Source organism: Chiloscyllium plagiosum, unplaced genomic scaffold (assembly GCF_037043375.1).
Source record: "Chiloscyllium plagiosum isolate Xiang-an unplaced genomic scaffold, Cpla_swu_hap1 HiC_scaffold_23, whole genome shotgun sequence".
Taxonomy (NCBI): domain Eukaryota; kingdom Metazoa; phylum Chordata; class Chondrichthyes; order Orectolobiformes; family Hemiscylliidae; genus Chiloscyllium; species Chiloscyllium plagiosum.
Genome location: NW_028270161.1, coordinates 57,850,240 through 57,869,083, shown reverse-complemented (window position 1 = coordinate 57,869,083; position 18,844 = coordinate 57,850,240). Strand labels below are relative to the sequence as shown.

Sequence of the window (18,844 nt, the reverse complement as noted above, 5' to 3'; positions counted from 1 at the left end):
CCGCGGGTGGCGCTGTCGGTCAGGGTCTGGGCGGTGGTGTCAGCTGGCCGCGGGTGGCGCTGTCGGTCAGGGTCTGGGCGGTGGTGTCAGCTGGCCGCGGGCGGCGCTGTCGGTCAGGGTCTGGGCGGTAGTGTCAGCTGGCCGCGGGCGGCGCTGTCGGTCCCGGTCTGGGCGGTGGTGTCAGCTGGCCGCGGGCGGCGCTGTCGGTCAGGGTCTGGGCGGTGGTGTCAGCTGGTCGCGGGTGGCGCTGTCGGTCAGGGTCTGGGCGGTGGTGTCAGCTGGCCGCGGGTGGCGCTGTCGGTCCCGGTCTGGGCGGTGGTGTCAGCTGGCCGCTGGTGGCGCTGTCGGTCAGGGTCTGGGTCTGGGCGGTGGTGTCAGCTGGCCGCGGGTGGCGCTGTCGGTCCCGGTCTGGGCGGTGGTGTCAGCTGGCCGCTGGTGGCGCTGTCGGTCAGGGTCTGGGCGGTGGTGTCAGCTGGTCGCGGGTGGCGCTGTCGGTCCCGGTCTGGGCGGTGGTGTCAGCTGGCCGCGGGTGGCGCTGTCGGTCCCGGTCTGGGCGGTGGTGTCAGCTGGCCGCGGGCGGCGCTGTCGGTCAGGGTCTGGGCGGTGGTGTCAGCTGGCCGCGGGTGGCGCTGTCGGTCCCGGTCTGGGCGGTGGTGTCAGCTGGCCGCTGGTGGCGCTGTCGGTCAGGGTGGTGGTCGTGGTGTCAGCTGGCCGCGGGCGGCGCTGTCGGTCCCGGTCTGGGCGGTAGTGTCAGCTGGCCGCGGGCGGCGCTGTCGGTCCCGGTCTGGGCGGTGGTGTCAGCTGGCCGCGGGCGGCGCTGTCGGTCCCGGTCTGGGCGGTAGAGTCAGCTGGCCGCGGGCGGCGCTGTCGGTCAGGGTCTGGGCGGTGGTGTCAGCTGGTCGCGGGCGGCGCTGTCGGTCCCGGTCTGGGCGGTGGTGTCAGCTGGCCGCGGGCGGCGCTGTCGGTCAGGGTCTGGGTCGTGGTGTCAGCTGGCCGCGGGCGACGCTGTCGGTCCGGGTCTGGGCGGTGGTGTCAGCTGGCCGCGGGCGGCGCTGTCGGTCCCGGTCTGGGCGGTGGTGTCAGCTGGCCGCGGGCGGCGCTGTCGGTCCCGGTCTGGGCGGTGGTGTCAGCTGGCCGCGGGTGGCGCTGTCGGTCCCGGTCTGGGCGGTGGTGTCAGCTGGCCGCGGGTGGCGCTGTCGGTCAGGGTCTGGGCGGTGGTGTCAGCTGGCCGCGGGTGGCGCTGTCGGTCCCGGTCTGGGCGGTGGTGTCAGCTGGCCGCTGGTGGCGCTGTCGGTCAGGGTCTGGGCGGTGGTGTCAGCTGGCCGCGGGTGGCGCTGTCGGTCAGGGTCTGGGCGGTGGTGTCAGCTGGCCGCGGGTGGCGCTGTCGGTCCCGGTCTGGGCGGTGGTGTCAGCTGGCCGCGGGTGGCGCTGTCGGTCCCGGTCTGGGCGGTGGTGTCAGCTGGCCGCGGATGGCGCTGTCGGTCCCGGTCTGGGCGGTGGTGTCAGCTGGTCGCGGGCGGCGCTGTCGGTCAGGGTCTGGGCGGTGGTGTCAGCTGGCCGCGGGCGGCGCTGTCGGTCAGGGTCTGGGTCGTGGTGTCAGCTGGCCGCGGGCGACGCTGTCGGTCCGGGTCTGGGCGGTGGTGTCAGCTGGCCGCGGGCGGCGCTGTCGGTCCCGGTCTGGGCGGTGGTGTCAGCTGGCCGCGGGCGGCGCTGTCGGTCAGGGTCTGGGCGGTAGTGTCAGCTGGCCGCGGGCGGCGCTGTCGGTCCCGGTCTGGGCGGTGGTGTCAGCTGGCCGCGGGCGGCGCTGTCGGTCCCGGTCTGGGCGGTAGAGTCAGCTGGCCGCGGGCGGCGCTGTCGGTCAGGGTCTGGGCGGTGGTGTCAGCTGGTCGCGGGCGGCGCTGTCGGTCCCGGTCTGGGCGGTGGTGTCAGCTGGCCGCGGGCGACGCTGTCGGTCCGGGTCTGGGCGGTGGTGTCAGCTGGCCGCGGGCGGCGCTGTCGGTCCCGGTCTGGGCGGTGGTGTCAGCTGGCCGCGGGCGGCGCTGTCGGTCCGGTCTGGGCGGTGGTGTCAGCTGGCCGCGGGCGGCGCTGTCGGTCCGGTCTGGGCGGTAGAGTCAGCTGGCCGCGGGCGGCGCTGTCGGTCAGGGTCTGGGCGGTGGTGTCAGCTGGCCGCGGGCGGCGCTGTCGGTCCCGGTCTGGGCGGTGGTGTCAGCTGGCCGCGGGCGGCGCTGTCGGTCCGGGTCTGGGTCGGTGTGTCAGCTGGCCGCGGGCGACGCTGTCGGTCCGGTCTGGGCGGTGGTGTCAGCTGGCCGCGGGCGGCGCTGTCGGTCCCGGTCTGGGCGGTGGTGTCAGCTGGCCGCGGGCGGCGCTGTCGGTCCCGGTCTGGGCGGTGGTGTCAGCTGGCCGGGTGGCGCTGTCGGTCAGCGGTTGGGCTGTCGGTGTCAGCTTGTGCGCTGGGGCGGTGGTGTCAGCTTCTGGCGGGCTGTCAGCTGGTCGCGGGTCGGCGCTGTCGGTCAGGGTCTGGGCGGTGGTGTCAGCTGGCCGCGGGTGGCGCTGTCGGTCAGGGTCTGGGCGGTGGTGTCAGCTGGCCGCGGGTGGCGCTGTCGGTCCCGGTCTGGGCGGTGGTGTCAGCTGGCCGCGGGTGGCGCTGTCGGTCCCGGTCTGGGCGGTGGTGTCAGCTGGCCGCGGGTGGCGCTGTCGGTCAGGGTCTGGGCGGTGGTGTCAGCTGGCCGCGGGTGGCGCTGTCTGTCAGGGTCTGGGCGGTGGTGTCAGCTGCCCGCGGGCGGCGCTGTCGGTCAGGGTCTGGGCGGTGGTGTCAGCTGGCCGCGGGTGGCGCTGTCGGTCCCGGTCTGGGCGGTGGTGTCAGCTGGCCGCGGGTGGCGCTGTCGGTCAGGGTCTGGGCGGTGGTGTCAGCTGGCCGCGGGTGGCGCTGTCGGTCCCGGTCTGGGCGGTGGTGTCAGCTGGCCGCTGGTGGCGCTGTCGGTCAGGGTCTGGGCGGTGGTGTCAGCTGGTCGCGGGTGGCGCTGTCGGTCCCGGTCTGGGCGGTGGTGTCAGCTGGCCGCGGGTGGCGCTGTCGGTCCCGGTCTGGGCGGTGGTGTCAGCTGGCCGCGGGTGGCGCTGTCGGTCAGGGTCTGGGCGGTGGTGTCAGCTGGCCGCGGGTGGCGCTGTCGGTCAGGGTCTGGGCGGTGGTGTCAGCTGGCCGCGGGCGGCGCTGTCGGTCAGGGTGGTGGTCGTGGTGTCAGCTGGCCGCGGGCGGCGCTGTCGGTCCCGGTCTGGGCGGTGGTGTCAGCTGGCCGCGGGCGGCGCTGTCGGTCAGGGTCTGGGCGGTGGTGTCAGCTGGCCGCGGGCGGCGCTGTCGGTCAGGGTCTGGGCGGTGGTGTCAGCTGGCCGCGGGCGGCGCTGTCGGTCACGGTCTGGGCGGTGGTGTCAGCTGGCCGCGGGTGGCGCTGTCGGTCAGGGTCTGGGCGGTGGTGTCAGCTGGCCGCGGGTGGCGCTGTCGGTCAGGGTCTGGGCGGTGGTGTCAGCTGGCCGCGGGTGGCGCTGTCGGTCAGGGTCTGGGCGGTGGTGTCAGCTGGCCGCGGGCGGCGCTGTCGGTCAGGGTCTGGGCGGTGGTGTCAGCTGGCCGCGGGCGGCGCTGTCGGTCAGGGTCTGGGCGGTGGTGTCAGCTGGCCGCGGGCGGCGCTGTCGGTCCCGGTGAGAAATGGCGGACGTTGTAGCTGTGTTCAAACGGGGCTGGTGTCAGTTTTGGAGCCATGGTGGGCTCTTTGGAGCATTTTGGAAGCTTTTGAGGTAAGACAAGAAGAAATGGGAATGAGCTGGAAGAGGCTGTGTTGACATTTGGACTAGAGTAAGGGGAGAGGAGACGGGGTCACCTTGAGGGTCTGGGGGGGTGGGGTGTGACAGGGTCACCCTGAGGGTCGGGGGGGGTGACAGGGTCACCCTGAGGGTCTGGGGGGGTGACAGGGTCACTCTGAAGGTCGGGGGTGTGACAGGGTCACCCTGAGGGTCGGGGGGGGGGTGACAGGGTCACTCTGAAGGTCTGGGGGGGTGACAGGGTCACTCTGAGGGTCGGGGGGGGGATGACAGGGTCACCCTGAGGGTCTGGGGGGGTGACAGGGTCACTCTGAAGGTCGGGGGTGTGACAGGGTCACTGTGAGGGTCTTGGGGGGGTGACAGGGTCACTGTGAGGGTCTTGGGGGGGGGTGACAGGGTCACTCTGAGGGTCGGGGGGATGGGAGGGTGACAGGGTGACTCTGAGGGTCTGGGGTGAGAGATGGAGGATAGAAAGGCAAAGACACATTGAGCTAATGGGTTTGGACGGAATGGACAGGAATAATACTGACTGCAAAGGTAAAACTCCTGGAAGTAATTTAAATTGCTTACAGTGTGGTGCTGAAACAAATTAATCAGAATCACAAATAGTGTGTGGAATAAACAACTCGATAAATAATCAAATAAAGATTTGAGAAGTGAAATGTGGAGAAGCAGCACGGTCAAGGTTTACTACAAAAATAAAACATACAGTGTGTGAGCGAGGATGGGGAGTTGAATGAGGTGTTGTAGGAGTGGTATCGTTGTTGAACTAGTAATCCAAAAACCAAGTTAATGTACTGAGAACCCAACTCGAATCCTTCCACTGCAAAAGGCGTCATTTGAATTCAATAAATGCCTGGAATTACAAGTCTAATGTTGACCATGAAAACATTGTCAATTTATGTAGGAAAATCTAATTTGTTTGGTAATATCCTTTACAAGAAGTAGATTTCAGGAAGACTTCTGTTCTTACCTGGTCTCACGTCTGTGACTTCTGACCCACTGAAATGTGCTCGACTCTCAATTGCCCTCTGAAATGTGTCTTAGAGCAAACCATTCAGTTGTAAAATGTGTCAAAAATGAAACTGGACTGAAATGTTTTTTATTTCAAAATTTAAGAGTAAACAGGTAACATTATTTTAATTTTAAATATTTGCATGCTTCAAAATTCTCTCTAGATTAAAACCTGGAACTCCCTAAACGTTAAGCAAGTGTACCTTACCACAAGCCTGCAGAAGTTCGAAGGAGACAGCTTATCACCATCTCCTCAAGGGCAATTAGGGATGGATAACACATAGAACAGTAAAACATTGTACAGGCCCTTCAATCCTTGATGTTGTCTGACCTTTTATCCTACTCTAAGATCAAACTAACCTACATACCTTTCATTGTACTATCATCCATGTACCTATCCAAGATGCACTTAAATGGCCCTAATGTATCTGACTCTACTACCACTGCTGGCAGTGCATTCCATGCACCCACCACTCTCTGTGCAAAGAACCTAGTTCTGACATCTCCCTGAAACCTTCCTCCAGTCACCTTAAAATTATGATCCCTCATGATAGCCATTTCTACCCTGGGAAAAATTATCTGGCTATCCACTCCATCTGTGCTTCTCATCTTGTACATCGCTCAAGGCTCCTTTTATCCTTCTTCACTTCAATGAGAAAAGCCCTATCTCCCTCAACCTTTCTTCATAAGACATGCCCTCCAGTCCAGGTTGCATCCTGATAAATCTCCTCTGCATCCTCTCTAAAGCTCCACATCCTTCCTATAATGAGACAATCAGCACTGAACACAATATTCCAAGTGTGTTCTAACCAAAGTTTTATAGAGCTGCAGCATAACCTTGCAGCACCTAACATCAACTCCGCCCCCCCCCCGCTAATGAAAGTCAACACACTATATGCCTTCTTAACAACACTATCAAATTGGGTGGTAACTTTGAGGGATATATGGACCTGGACCCCAAGATCCCTGTGTTCTTCCACACTGCCAAGATCCTACCTTTAATCCTGTATTCTGCATTCAAATTTGACCTTACAAAATGAATCATTACACATTTTTCCAGATTGAACGCCATCTGCCGCTTCTCAGCCCAGCTCTGCATCCTGTCAATATCCCATTGCAACCTACAACAGCCCTCCACACTATCCACAACTCCACCAACCTTTGTGTCATGGCAAACTTACTAACTCACAAAATGCAGAGACCCCAGAACAGACCCCTGCAGAACACCACTGGTCACCGAGCTCCAGGCTGAATACTTTCCACTACTACACCCTCTGTCTTCTATGGACCAGCTAATTCTGTATCCAGACAGACAGGTTTCCCTGTATCCTATGCCTCCTTACTTACTGAATGAGCCAAACGAGGGGAGCCTTGCTAAAATTCATTTACACCACATCCACTGTTCTATCTTCATCAATGTGTTTTGTCACATCCTCAATAAAGCTTGTGAGGCATGACCTGCCCCTCACAAAGCTATGCTCTAATTGAAGTATGTTTTTCCAAATAATTATAAATTCTGTCTCTCAGAATCCTTCCAATAATTTGCCCACCACAGAAGTAAGACGTGGTTTGTAATTCTCAGGGTTATCCCTATTCCCTTTCTTAAACAAGGGAATAACATTTGCCACTCATCAATCGTCTGGTACTACTCCAGTGGACAGTGAGAACATAGAGATCATCGCCTAAGGTGCAGCAGTGTCTTCCCTCGCTTCCCATAGTAACCGTGGGTATATCCTGCCTGGCCCAGGGGACTTAATTATCCTCATGTATTTCAAAATTTCCAGCACATCCTCCTTCTTAACATCAACCTGTTTGAGCATATCAACCTATTTCATGCTGCTCTCATAAATGACAACATCACTCTCACTAGTGAATATTGAAGCAAAGTATTCATTAGATTAGATTACATTAGATTACATTAGATTACATTACAATGTGGAAACAGGCCCTTCGGCCCAACAAGTCCACACCGACCCGCCGAAGCGCAACCCACCCATATCCCTACATTTACCCCTTACCTAACACTACGGGCAATTTAGCATGGCCAATTCACCTGACCTGCACATCTTTGGACTGTGGGAGGAAACCGGAGCACCCGGAGGAAACCCACGCAGACACGGGGAGAACGTGCAAACTCCACACAGTCAGTCGCCTGAGGCGGGAATTGAACCCGGGTCTCCGGCGCTGTGAGGCAGCAGTGCTAACCACTGTGCCACCGTGCCACCCACAAACGACCTCCCTCATCTCTTCCGACCCCAGGTACAAGTTCCCTCCACTATCCCTATCGGCCCTACCCTCACTCTGGTCATCTTGTTCCTCACATAAGTGTAGAACACCTTGGGCTTTTCAAATCCTATCCACCAAGGGTTTTTCATGCCCCCTTCGAGTTCCTTCCTGGCTACCTTGTAACCCTCTAGAGCCCTGTCTGATCCTTGCCTCCTCAACCTTAACTGAGCTTCCATCTTCCCCTTGACTAGATGTTCCACATCTCTTGTCATCCAAGATTTCTTCACCCTTCCATCTTTTCTCGGTGGGACAAACCTATCTAGTACTCGCAGCAAGTGCTCCTGAACAACCTCCCCATTTCTGTTGTGCATTTCCTTGAGAATATCTCTTGCCAATTTATGTTCCACAGTCCCTGCCTAATAGCATTGTAATTCCCCTCCCCCAATTAAATATTTTTCCATAGTGTTTGCTCCTATCCCTCTCTATGAGTATAGTACAGGTCAGGGAGTTGTGATTACTCTCACTGAAATGCTGTCCCACCGAGTGATCTGACACCTGGCCTGGTTTGTTGCCAAGCACCAAACCCAATATGGCCTCCCCTGTAGTTGGCCTATCTACATATTGAGTCAGGAATCATTCCTGGACACACCTGATAAAAAATGCTCTATTTGCAGTAAGGAGGTTCCAATCAATATTAGGGAAGTTAAGTCACACATGACAACAATCCTGTTACTTCTGCACCTTCCCAAAATCTGCCTCCCAATCTGCTCCGCTGTGTCTCTGTTGCTTTGAGGTGTCTGTAGAAAACCCACAATAAAGTGACTATTCCTTTCCTGTTTCTGACTTCCACCCATACTGACTCAGTAGACAAACCCTCCTCGATGACCTCCTTTTCTGTAGCTGTGATACTATTCCTGTTAGTAATGCAACTCCCCACTTCTTTTACCTCCCTCTCTATTCCCTTTCAAACATCCAAACCCTGGTGCATCCAACAACCATTCCTGCCCCTGTAATATCCAAGTCTCCGTAGCTCCAGGTATTGATCCATGCTCCACCCTTATTCCTGACACTTCTTGCGTAAAATAGAGTCACTTCAACCCATCACACTGACTTGCAACTTTGCCATATCAACTGTCTATCCCTCCTCACAGACCCTGTGCACGCTGTATCTGCATGTTCACCAGTTACTCCATCCTCTGTTCCGTAGCTCTGGTTCCCATCCCTCCACCAAACTAATTTAAAACCTCCCGAAGAGCTCTGGCAAACCTCCCACCCAGGATATTGGTACCCTTTCAGTTCAGGTGCAACCCGTCCTCCTTGTACAGGTTCTACATTCTCCACAAGGTGTCCCAGTGATCCACATATCTGAAGCCCTTCCTCCTACATGAGCTCTGCAGCCACCTGTACAGCTGCACTCTCCGTTCCCAGCCTCACTAGCCTTTGGCACCAGTAGCAAGCCTGAGATTACGACTTGGCTCGTCCTGCCTTTTAGCTTCCAAACTAACTCCCTATATTCACTTTTCAGGTCCTCATCATTTTTCCTAGCTATGTCTTTGGTACCAACGTGTAGCACGACTTCTGGCTGTTCACCCTTCCCATTAAGAATCCTGTAGACTTGATCTGAGACATCCCTGACCCTGGCACCCGGGAGGTATCAATGCATTTGATTTGTAATTCCTGTAATGTGATTAATCAAAATTGAGGTATAACATCAGCTCAATTTACAAGCAGCTGGCATTGTGCTGTATCCTCATTGTAACTACTTCTTGTACATCACAAACAGGGTTTTCAGAATTCAGAGGAAATTGAATGGAATTGTTGAACATAATCCCTCGAAGAAAAGTAATCAAAAGTCCTACAATTGAATGTTATAAAAAGGATTTTTAATCATGCAGTGGTAATATTGGCAACAGGATTATGCTTAATTTTTTGACTTGTCAGCTGCTTTTGAGGAGGTAAAAACAATGACTGCAGATGCTGGAAACCAGATTCTGGATTAGTGGTGCTGGAAGAGCACAGCAGTTCAGGCAGCATCCAAGGAGCAATAAAATCGACGTTTCAGGCAAAAGCCCTTCATCAGGAATAAAGGCAGAGAGCCTGAAGCGTGGAGAGATAAGCTAGAGGAGGGTGGGGGTGAGGAGAGAGGAGCATAGAGTACAATGAGTGAGTGGGGGAGGGGATGAAGGTGATAGGTCAGGGAGGAGGGTGGAGTGGATAGGTGGAAAAGAAGATAGGCAGGTAGAACAAGTCATGGGGACAGTGCTGAGCTGGAAGTTTGGAACTAGGGTGAGGTGGGGGAAGGGGAAATGAGGAAGCTGTTGAAGTCCACATTGATGCCCTGGGGTTGAAGTGTTCCACGGCGGAAGATGAGGCGTTCTTCCTCCAGGCGTGTGGTGGTGAGGGAGCGGTGGTGAAGGAGGCCCAGGACCTCCATGTCCTCGGCAGAGTGGGAGGGGGAGTTGAAATGTTGGGCTACAGGGCGGTTTGGTTGATTGGTGCGGGTGTCCCGGAGATGTTCCCTAAAGCGCTCTGCTAGGAGGCATCCAGTCTCCCCAATGTAGAGGAGACCGCATCAGGAGCAATGGATACAATAAATGATATTGGTGGATGTGCAAGTAAAACTTTGGTGGATGTGGAAGGCTCCTTTAGGGTCTTGGATGGAGGTGAGGGAGGTGTGGGCGCAGGTTTTACAGTTCCTGTGGTGGCAGGGGAAGGTGCCAGGATGGGAGGGTGGGTTGTCAGGGGGCGTGGACCTGACCAGGTAGTCACAGAGGGAACGGTCTTTGCAGAAGGCAGAAAGGGGTGGGGAGGGAAATATATCCCTGGTTGTGGGGTCTTTTTGAAGGTGGCGGAAATGTCGGCGGATGATTTGGTTTATGCGAAGGTTGGTAGGGTGGAAGGTCAGCATCAGGGGTGTTCTATCTTTTCTTCAAAGATTACTTGCCAGCTTTTCAGATTGGCAAATCTACAGAATAATTATGCAATTGTTTGATGAGATAAATTCCTTGCAATGTTATCCCATTTTAAATACCTGCATGAATTTTTGTAATCAAAGATTATTTTTAAGTGGAATATAGACGTCTCTATTTTCCAACAATGGTCCTTCTCTTTTATAGAACAAGTGAACTAAAAACTGGGAAATTAATTGGTGAAGACAAGTATGGTAACAAATATTTTGAAGATAAACGATACTTCTTTGGTAAGCACCGCTAACTAATCAGTAAAGTTTTTCCAGAGATTTCAGTTTTGTTTCCAATTGACAGTGCCCGTTGCATACTCGTTTGGTTAAAATTAATCCCTCCTTCGTTGGACTGTTGCTGATGGTGTCATCTCTTTCTCCAATCTTTTCTGCAAATTACTAACAGTGTTGTCTTGTTACATGTGACGTTTCCGTCCAGATTTTGTAGTATGCTATCTTCAGTAAAGCCAGTTTGTTTCCCCTAGTTGACCCTTAGTGTGCTGAATTCATGGGGACACGTGGCATTGGTGTGATGCAGTTGGTGCTCTGTGAGGTTTGTACCAATGCCTATTCAACCATGTAGAAGTACATTCGGGTTGAATCACGCATTGTTGAAAAAGCGAATTATCTTGTATATGGTATTTTGTTAATCATACTCTTGTGATTTCAATTTCTAGGTCGGCATAGATGGGTTGAATACACCAGTGAGATGAATGGGAAGAGCACATATTGGGAAGTGGATGGGAGTATGGTCCCTCCAGAATGGTAAACCTCCATTATATTTAGGACATATTTTTGCAATCATGGGAATGCCTACTTCAGTGTGTGCTATTTTGCTACCTAACGTTGTAATGGCCTGACTAATTGATTCATTTTCATCTCTCACAATGTGCATGTGGTTGGTAAACGAGCGTTGTCCAAATTGTGCATGGTAGTATTGAAGCAATGAGTGAAATAGGGGCTGTTCTTAAACTCACTTGAAATAAGACACGTGCTGAGCAGAGTTACCAAATGTCCTAGATTGCCTTGGAGTCACCTGGTGTTAAACATTGATCACCATGAGACTTCCCTGCATAACCCAGCAGAACAAAAACGCAACTATACTTCAATCAAAAAGGTAACATTCCTTAAGTGCCTTTTTCCTAACAGTTACAAAAATTGGAGGCAGGGAGAGAATCCTCCAATTAGACAATGGTAGTGTTCATTCACTTCCCAGTTGGCTGGGGTGGGAACGTGAATCTGGACAACAACTTTGTGTGTGTGTGTGTGTGTCTATGTGTATATATATATATTATATATATATACATATATATATATATATATATATATAAAAAGGAGGTGGATGGAAGGGTAGACAGGGGGGTTGGAGTCAGGGTGTCATACTTCATACCTACAGCTACAACATTTCCCGTTAAGAACGTGATCAGGTGGTGCATCTTTCCTGTTGGTTTGGTCAGTCACTAAAATGGGCCATTTCATATTTGCCTAAATTACCTTGGACGTTACAGCAAAATACGTCAAGTGTAAACTGCAATCTCACTTTCCCTTTCTCTGCCAACTTGCAGTTTTGCAACATGAATCATTTGCACTGCTCCTGGAAGGTTTTGCACATGAAACCTTGTAAAACAGGAACTGAAGTTAGCTGTGTCCTCCCTTAAGCCCACTCTGCCATTTGATAAGATCTTTTGCTCAACACCACACTATCGTTATTTCCCTTATTTCCTTTATTAAGCTGTCTTCATTATACACATTGCAAGGTTTGTGAAGGTTTGTAGCTCAGGTTGAGGGTGTAGGTTTGCTCGCTGAGCTGTAGGTTTGATGTCCAGACGTTTCATTACCTGGCTAGGTAACATCATCACTGGCGACCTCCAAGTGAAGCGAAGCTGTTTTCTCCTGCTTTCTATTTATATGTTTGTCCTGGATGGGGTTCCTGAGGTTTGTGGTGATGTCATTTCCTGTTCGTTTTCTGAAGGGTTGATAGATAATATCTAGATCTATGTATTTGTTTATGGCGTTGTGGTTGGAGTGCCAGGCCTCTAGGAATTCTCTGGCAGGTCTTTGCTTAGCCTGTACCAGGATAGATGTGTTGTCCCAGTCGAAATGGTGGGTTTTTTCATCCGTGTGTAGGGCTACGAGGGAGAGAGGGTCGTGTCTTTTTGTAGCTAGCTGGTGTTCGTGTATCCTGGTGACTAACTTTCTTCCTGTTTGTCTTATGTAGTGTTTGTGGCAGTCCTTGCATAGAATTTTGTAGATTTCACTGTTTTTCACTCTTTCAGTGAATCAGCAAAATTATCGAATGGCCTCTTGTGCTTTATTCTTTGGTTGTATGGTCGTTGCTGAAAAGAGGGGAATTCAGCAATGTCACATGTCAACAATCACTGCAGTTTATCCCACAGACAAAGAAACTGTGAAATTTGGCATTTCAGCATTGGTCTGGTTCAGCCTGAGATGAAAAGCTTTGGTAACATGTCTCTCTTTGGCCAAAGAGACTATTTCTTTAATTCGACTTTGGCAATATTATACATGTTAAACATTTGGGAAGGAACTTGCCTACCACTTTGTGAAAGTTTATAATCTATTCTCTAATTTTATTCCTCTCCTGCAAGTTTTTCATTACCAGTTTTCTCCTCTGTCCCCAAAAGGTGAAGGGGGTGGCATGTAATTTGCTTCTGTGGGCACACAGCACCCTTTGGCAATCTTGACTGACTGGTTATTAGTAGCATGGCAGCTTTTAGACTGAGACTTGGCAGCCTGCAGCAAGTATCACAGAAACTTCCAATTTTGTTCTCATGTTTGTTCAGCTTTTTTTTTCCCCCATTTCTAACCAGTTGGAGCTGAAACCCAGTGCAACAGCATCTTTACCTCACCAACTCAGAGCCAGTGCATTGCCCTCTCTGCTTCACCAGCTGAGACCCAGAGTATAGGGTACACAAAGAGGCTATTCAACACATTTTGCCTCTGCAAGCTTTTGTCCTGGATCACTTTTTGCAAAGTGAGGACTGTAGATGCTGGCAATCAGAGTCGGAGAGTGTGGTGCTGGAAAAACACAGCCAGTCAGGCAGGGCTCAAGGCGCAGGAGGATTGATGTTTTGAGCATAAAGAGCTTATGCTCGAAATATTGACTTTCCTGCTCCTTGGATGCTGCCTGACTGGCTGTGTTTTTCCAACACCACACTCTTCGAGACAAAGTGATCCACTTAATCTGCCCTGCTGTTCCGCCAATGCCCTGTAAATCTTTCCCCTTCTAAGTAAATAACCTTTCCCCTTTTGGAAAATTATTATTAAATCTGCTTCTACCACCTTCTCAAGCAGCACGTTCCAGATCTTTGCAAATATATTTTTGGTTAAGTCTTCAAACCATCTGTACAAATTTTTCCAGTCTCCTTAACTTAGCAAATCTTTTCTTTTTGGGAATCAGACAAAATAAGGCTGTTAATGATTTTTCTCACTAGCTGAATCTCAAGCAAGTAGAGATCAGAGTTGAAAATTTCAGTTCTTTAAATGTTAAAATTAAAGACAAGTTGACATATCAATGCAGTTATATATTTTTTCTTGTGATATATCCTGGAGGAGTAATTACTTACATGAATTTATAATTATTAATAATGACTTGCATGATATTATTAATAATGATAAATAATTAAGGCCTTAGCACTGATCCTTAGCTGTGCTCCACTACTTTCCAGCTCCTGATTTTGTTAGTTGGGACTTCACTAATTTTCCAATTGACTCATGTCAGGCTAACAGGCTCCTGGTTCTCTTTGTGTCCCTTGTTTCTTGAACTGCAGTGCTATGTTTGCTAATTTCCAGTCCACTGGGATATGTGTTTTATGGTGATTACGGAAGGAAAAGAACTGGGATGAAGTGTAGGGACAATTTACTCTTATTGTGTGGAGTCATGTATTTTGATAAACTGGTGATAAGTTTCAGTGGGTGCATTCACATTTCCTCATTTGTTGCCTATTATTTTTCTTTCAAGTCTGATGGGTTGGGGATCTATAAAATCGGGTTGCTGATTGCTTGACTGCATTGGAAATCACGCAAGGTATCTGTCTACTGTGAACAAAGCTGGGCAGCACATGTTTTTGAAGTTTGAGAAAGTTAGTTTCCCTATTTTTATCTCAGGCATCGCTGGCTTCATTGCAGTACCGAGGATTCCCCCACTACACACCCTCCTGTTGCGCGGAAGTTTATCTGGAAGACTCATCAGTTTAACATGAGTGGTACACCAGGCCAGTACGTACCTTACTCCACTACACGCAAGAAGATTTATGAATGGGTCCCACCACAGGCCAGTCAAAAATGAACAGGCAACTCCCTTCTCTGTAAATTATACTTTCCATTTTGTCTTTCTGTCTGTGAACAGCTCGCACCAATAAAATTATAATGTGCAGATTTTCTTCAGTATTGACTCTGTTATTTTATCTATTGCTTTCAATAGAAATTGTTTTTAAACTATTGCAGATTATGTAGTTAAAGCAAGATAATTTGATGGTCCATTGTATTTAATGAAATCAATCCAAAATTATTCCTAAAAAGACAGTTAGTTGTCTAGCTCTGAACCTTTCGCTTCAAGATGTTCTGAAGAATTTTGCAACTAGTAAAATATTTTTCACAGCTGAAATGTAGGAATTTAGGCAGCCAGTTTACACACAGCAAGCTCCCACATGGTGACAATGACCAACTAATCTGTTCTAATGACTGAGAAATAGATATTGACCAAGGTATCAGGGACCACTTCCCCATTCTTCTGTGGATATTGCAGTGGGTTTTTTTATGTTCATCTCGGAAGGCTGGCAGATTTTCAGTTTAGTGTCTTAAGAAAGAGGTCAGCTCTAACAGTCTGCAATGGATTCTGTGCTCATCCTTTTGTTGTGGTAACTTCAACCCACATTTACTACTCATCGGGCCACAACTAAAGCTTAGACCATCGGCCTGTAACCCAATTGGGGAATTTACGCTTGTTTCAAGCAACTTCTGAGTGTTGCAGGTGGAGAGATGCAGTCCTTGTGAGTACAGATACCCACTGTACTGTTAGGGAGGAAGATCAGGATTTTGATCCGACCACCGTGAAGGGATAGTGATATCATTCTGAATCAAGCCGTGTAGCTTGGAGGGGACCTTGCAGTTGCTGCACTTGTTCTGGATGGTGGAAGTGGAAGGAACCTTGATGAGTCGCTGCAGTACATCTTGAAGATGGTTCTCTGCAGCCACTGTTTGGAAAAGTTGAAGGTGAGGATTAAGTGGGCTACTTTGTCCGGGGTGGTGTTTCTAGAGTGTTGTTGGAGCTGCACCCATCCAAGTAAGTAAAGGGTATTCCATCACACTTGTGCCCTGTAGATGGTGGACATTTTTTTTGGGTGGTGGGAGTTGAGTTACTTACCACAGAATTCCCAGTGTCTACCTCCTCTTGTAGCCATAGTATTCATACGGCTGATCTTGTTCAGTTTCTTGTTAACCCCCAGGATGTTTATAGTCAGGTATTCTCTACTTCTCTATACCTCTCTTCATCACTGATATTATCTCTAACCACCAATCATTCCCACATACATCCCAGAAAGGGAGGTGGCTTCACCTTGACATTTTTCCCCTCCTCTTCAATTCTCTGTTGTTTGTCACCTTCCATTTTTTTTTCACTTGTGATGCGAGTCATCTTGGTAAGGCTGTGTTTTTCTGCTGCCTCTCGTACAAGCTGCGTTGGATGACAATGATGGTGTGAAACGTCCTACAGCCGTGGGTACACAGGCCAAGAGAACACGAAACAGGGACTAACAGCCAGACAAAGCAGCAGAGAGCACATACTTTCAATGAGTACATGTTGGCACCCACAGGGGTATGGTGGTGGTGTGGTCATGTAACTGGACAGGTCATCCCAAGCCTAAGGTTAATATTCTGGGGACACTGTTTCAAGTGGTGAGAATTTGAATTAAATAAAATCTGTAATTTAAAAGCAGCCTAATGGTCACCGTTGTTATAAAATTCCTCTGATTCACTATGTCTCTTGAAGAAAGAAATCTGCCATCCTTACCTGATCTAGTCTACATTTGACTCCAAACCCACAAATTGATTCTTAAGTGCCTGCAAAATGAGCTAGAGTTCAAGGGCAATTAGGGATGGCCATAAATATTGGTCTTGCCAGCAACACTAATGTCCCATGTGAGAATAAAAACATCAAAATAAGATACTTCACCGGTTGCTTTCTCAAGTATGACTCACTGTTCATAGTTTCTGTCTAGTTGCAAATATTGATTGTCATGAACTTTGAACCCTGTGGATAAGCTGTCTCCTTTTGAGAACAATGTGAGTATCAGTAAAGGCGCTGTGGGTAGTGACCTTACTTCTGAGTCTCTGGATTCAAGTATCAGTCCAGGGCCTCAGCACATAGAACCTCATTAACAGGGTTGAGGGAGTGCTGTAATGTCAGGGATTTGATCTTTCAGCTGAGATACTAAAACAGCTACTTACCTGCTCAGGGAAACGTTCCTGTGACAATACTTAAAAGTAAAGCAAGAGGACTTCTCTCTGATCTCCTGACCAATAGTTATCTCGTAATATCACGGGAACAGATGATCTGATTATTGTCAAATCGTTACTTGTGGGAATATGCTGAAGCTCAAATTGGAGGCTGTGTCTCCTGCTGAGAATAGCAGGGCTGGGGTAACCGGACTGCATTTAAGCTCATTCAGAGCTTTCTGCCTCTGTCTGCTTTTATTGTTTTTTTTCTCTCAGGCCTTTTAGGATAGCGGCAGCAGGCGAGAGCAAACCAGCTGTTCAAGATCGTGGCACCAGCATGATAGGCCTGTATATTCCAGGCCAGCCGCAATGTTTTCTCTTAGTTTTTTTTTAAAACTTACCTTCTGGACTTCTGCAGAGAGAGGTAGCAGTGGTGATGGCTTTATGGAGAACGTGGCAGCGGTTGTGGGTGCAGGGCAATGTTGGTTGGAGGACAATATGGAGCATCTGTGGGTCTGGAGCGGTGTTTGGAGGTCCACTACAGAGCGGCTGTGGGTCTGGAGCAGTGTTGGTTGGAGGTCCAATATGCAGCAGCTGTGGGTCTGGAGTGGTGTTGGTTGGAGGTCCAGTACAGAGGGCTGTGGGTCTGGAGCGGTGTTGGCTGGAGGTCCGGAGTGGGGGAAGTGGCTGTGGGCCTGAGTCCAACTTTGTTGGAGCGAGCCGCAAGTGAGGGAGGAACCCCGGCATCTGTGAGCCCTTGCAGGGAGTGCACTTAAGAAAAACCGCTCTTGAACGCCACCCCTCCCAACACAACAAGGACAGAACCCCATCCCCCCGGTCCTCACCTTCCACCTCACCAACCTCCACATGCAATGCATCATCCTCCGCCATTTCCACCTCCAAACGGACCCCACCACCAAAGATATATTTCCCTCCCAACCCCTATCAGCATTCTGGAGAGACCATTCCCTCCACGACTCCCTTGTCAGGTCCATGCCCCCCCCCCCATCAGCCCACACCCTACTCCTGGCACCGCAGCAAGTGCAAAACCTGCACCCATACCACTCCCCTCACTTCCGTCCAAGGCCCCAAGGGATCCTTCCACATCTGTCAGGAATTTACCTGTACCTCTACCAATGTCACTGCATCCGTTGTACCTGGTGTGGTCTCCTCTACATCGGGGAGACAGGACGCCTTCTTGCGGGTTGTTTCAGAGAACATCTCTGGGACACCTGCACCCACCAACTCCACCGCCCTGTGGCTGAACACTTCAACTCTTCCTCCAAATCCGTTAAGGACATGCAGGTCCTGGGCCTCCTTCATCGCCAAACCATTACCATCCGTTACCTTCCATCTGGAGGAAGAACACCTCATATTCCGCTTTGGGACCCTGCAACCACACAGGATAAATGCGGATTTCAACAGCTTCCTCATTTCCCCTTCCCCTACATATTCCCAGTCCCAAGCCTCCAACTCAGCACCGTCCTCTGGACCTGCGCATCACACCAACCTCTGGCTTATTACCACCTCCCACACCTTCATCCACCTATCGCTTTCTCAGCTACCTTCCCCCAAACCCACACCCACAAGCCTCATTCCTGATGAAGAGCTTATGCTCGAAACGTCGATTCTCCTCCTCGGATGCTGCCTGACCTGCTGTGATTTTCCAGCAGCACATGACTCTGATCTTCAAGAACTATAATGTTAACATTTAACTTTATTTCTTTACTTTTACTAAGAACAACAGGAATGTTTTACATTTAACTTTGTTTCTCTATGTTGCTATTTGTACCTAAGATGGTACTGTGTATGATGACATTGTACACATTTCACTATATTCTTATACTTTTGTACTTGAGTATACATGACAATAAAGCTTAAATAAAAATATCAAATCAGTGATGACGTGTCAATAAGTAGTTCATGAGATATTTGAGATGACTGAGGGTTGTGAAAGACACAATATAAATGCAAGTTTATTTTTCGATAGTTACCAAAAGAAACCTTGAATTCTCTCTCCAGCCTAAATGCTATGGTTTCATTCTTGGCAGATAGAATTGCAAAGTTATGCAAATCGGACCTTAGTTAGACTGTTGGTTTGACCAGTTCTGGTCGCCAAAACATGAAAAGGCGATAAAGCATTTTGAGGGTGATACCGGAACTAAGGTTACTCCACAATAAAGGCCAGGCCTCGTTTTGTTTGAGAAATTACAGAGGTTTTGGTCGAGAATGTACAATAGAATATGTTTCCATTTGTAGGGAAAGGCAAATTTAGAGGGCATCAATATGGAGAGGGAGTGGTGGAGGTTGGTACAATTGCAACATTTAAAAGGCATCTGGATGGATGTATGAATAGGAAGGGTTTGGAGGGATATGGGCCGG

The 18,844-nt window shown here is 50.6% G+C and overlaps 1 protein-coding gene across 1 annotated transcript; it reads left to right on the top strand.

The window, feature by feature from the left end:
* The first annotated feature begins 3,631 nt into the window (after positions 1-3,631).
* On the top strand, positions 3,632-14,404 carry ndufa12 (NADH:ubiquinone oxidoreductase subunit A12). Its single transcript, XM_087999711.1, has 4 exons — positions 3,632-3,786; positions 10,167-10,249; positions 10,687-10,774; positions 14,135-14,404. The coding sequence occupies exons 1-4, from the start codon at positions 3,698-3,700 to the stop codon at positions 14,313-14,315; spliced, it is 441 nt and encodes a 146-aa protein (XP_087855837.1). The 5' UTR covers positions 3,632-3,697; the 3' UTR covers positions 14,316-14,404.
* The last annotated feature ends 4,440 nt before the right edge of the window (positions 14,405-18,844 follow it).

Coding starts and splice junctions, on each gene's coding strand:
- ndufa12 (XM_087999711.1), top strand. CDS start 3,698: ATGGCGGACGTTGTAGCTGTGTTCAAACGGGGCTGGTGTCAGTTTTGG. Junction 3,787..10,166: donor GCATTTTGGAAGCTTTTGAG/GTAAGACAAGAA, acceptor TCTCTTTTATAG/AACAAGTGAACTAAAAACTG. Junction 10,775..14,134: donor AGTATGGTCCCTCCAGAATG/GTAAACCTCCAT, acceptor TTTTTATCTCAG/GCATCGCTGGCTTCATTGCA.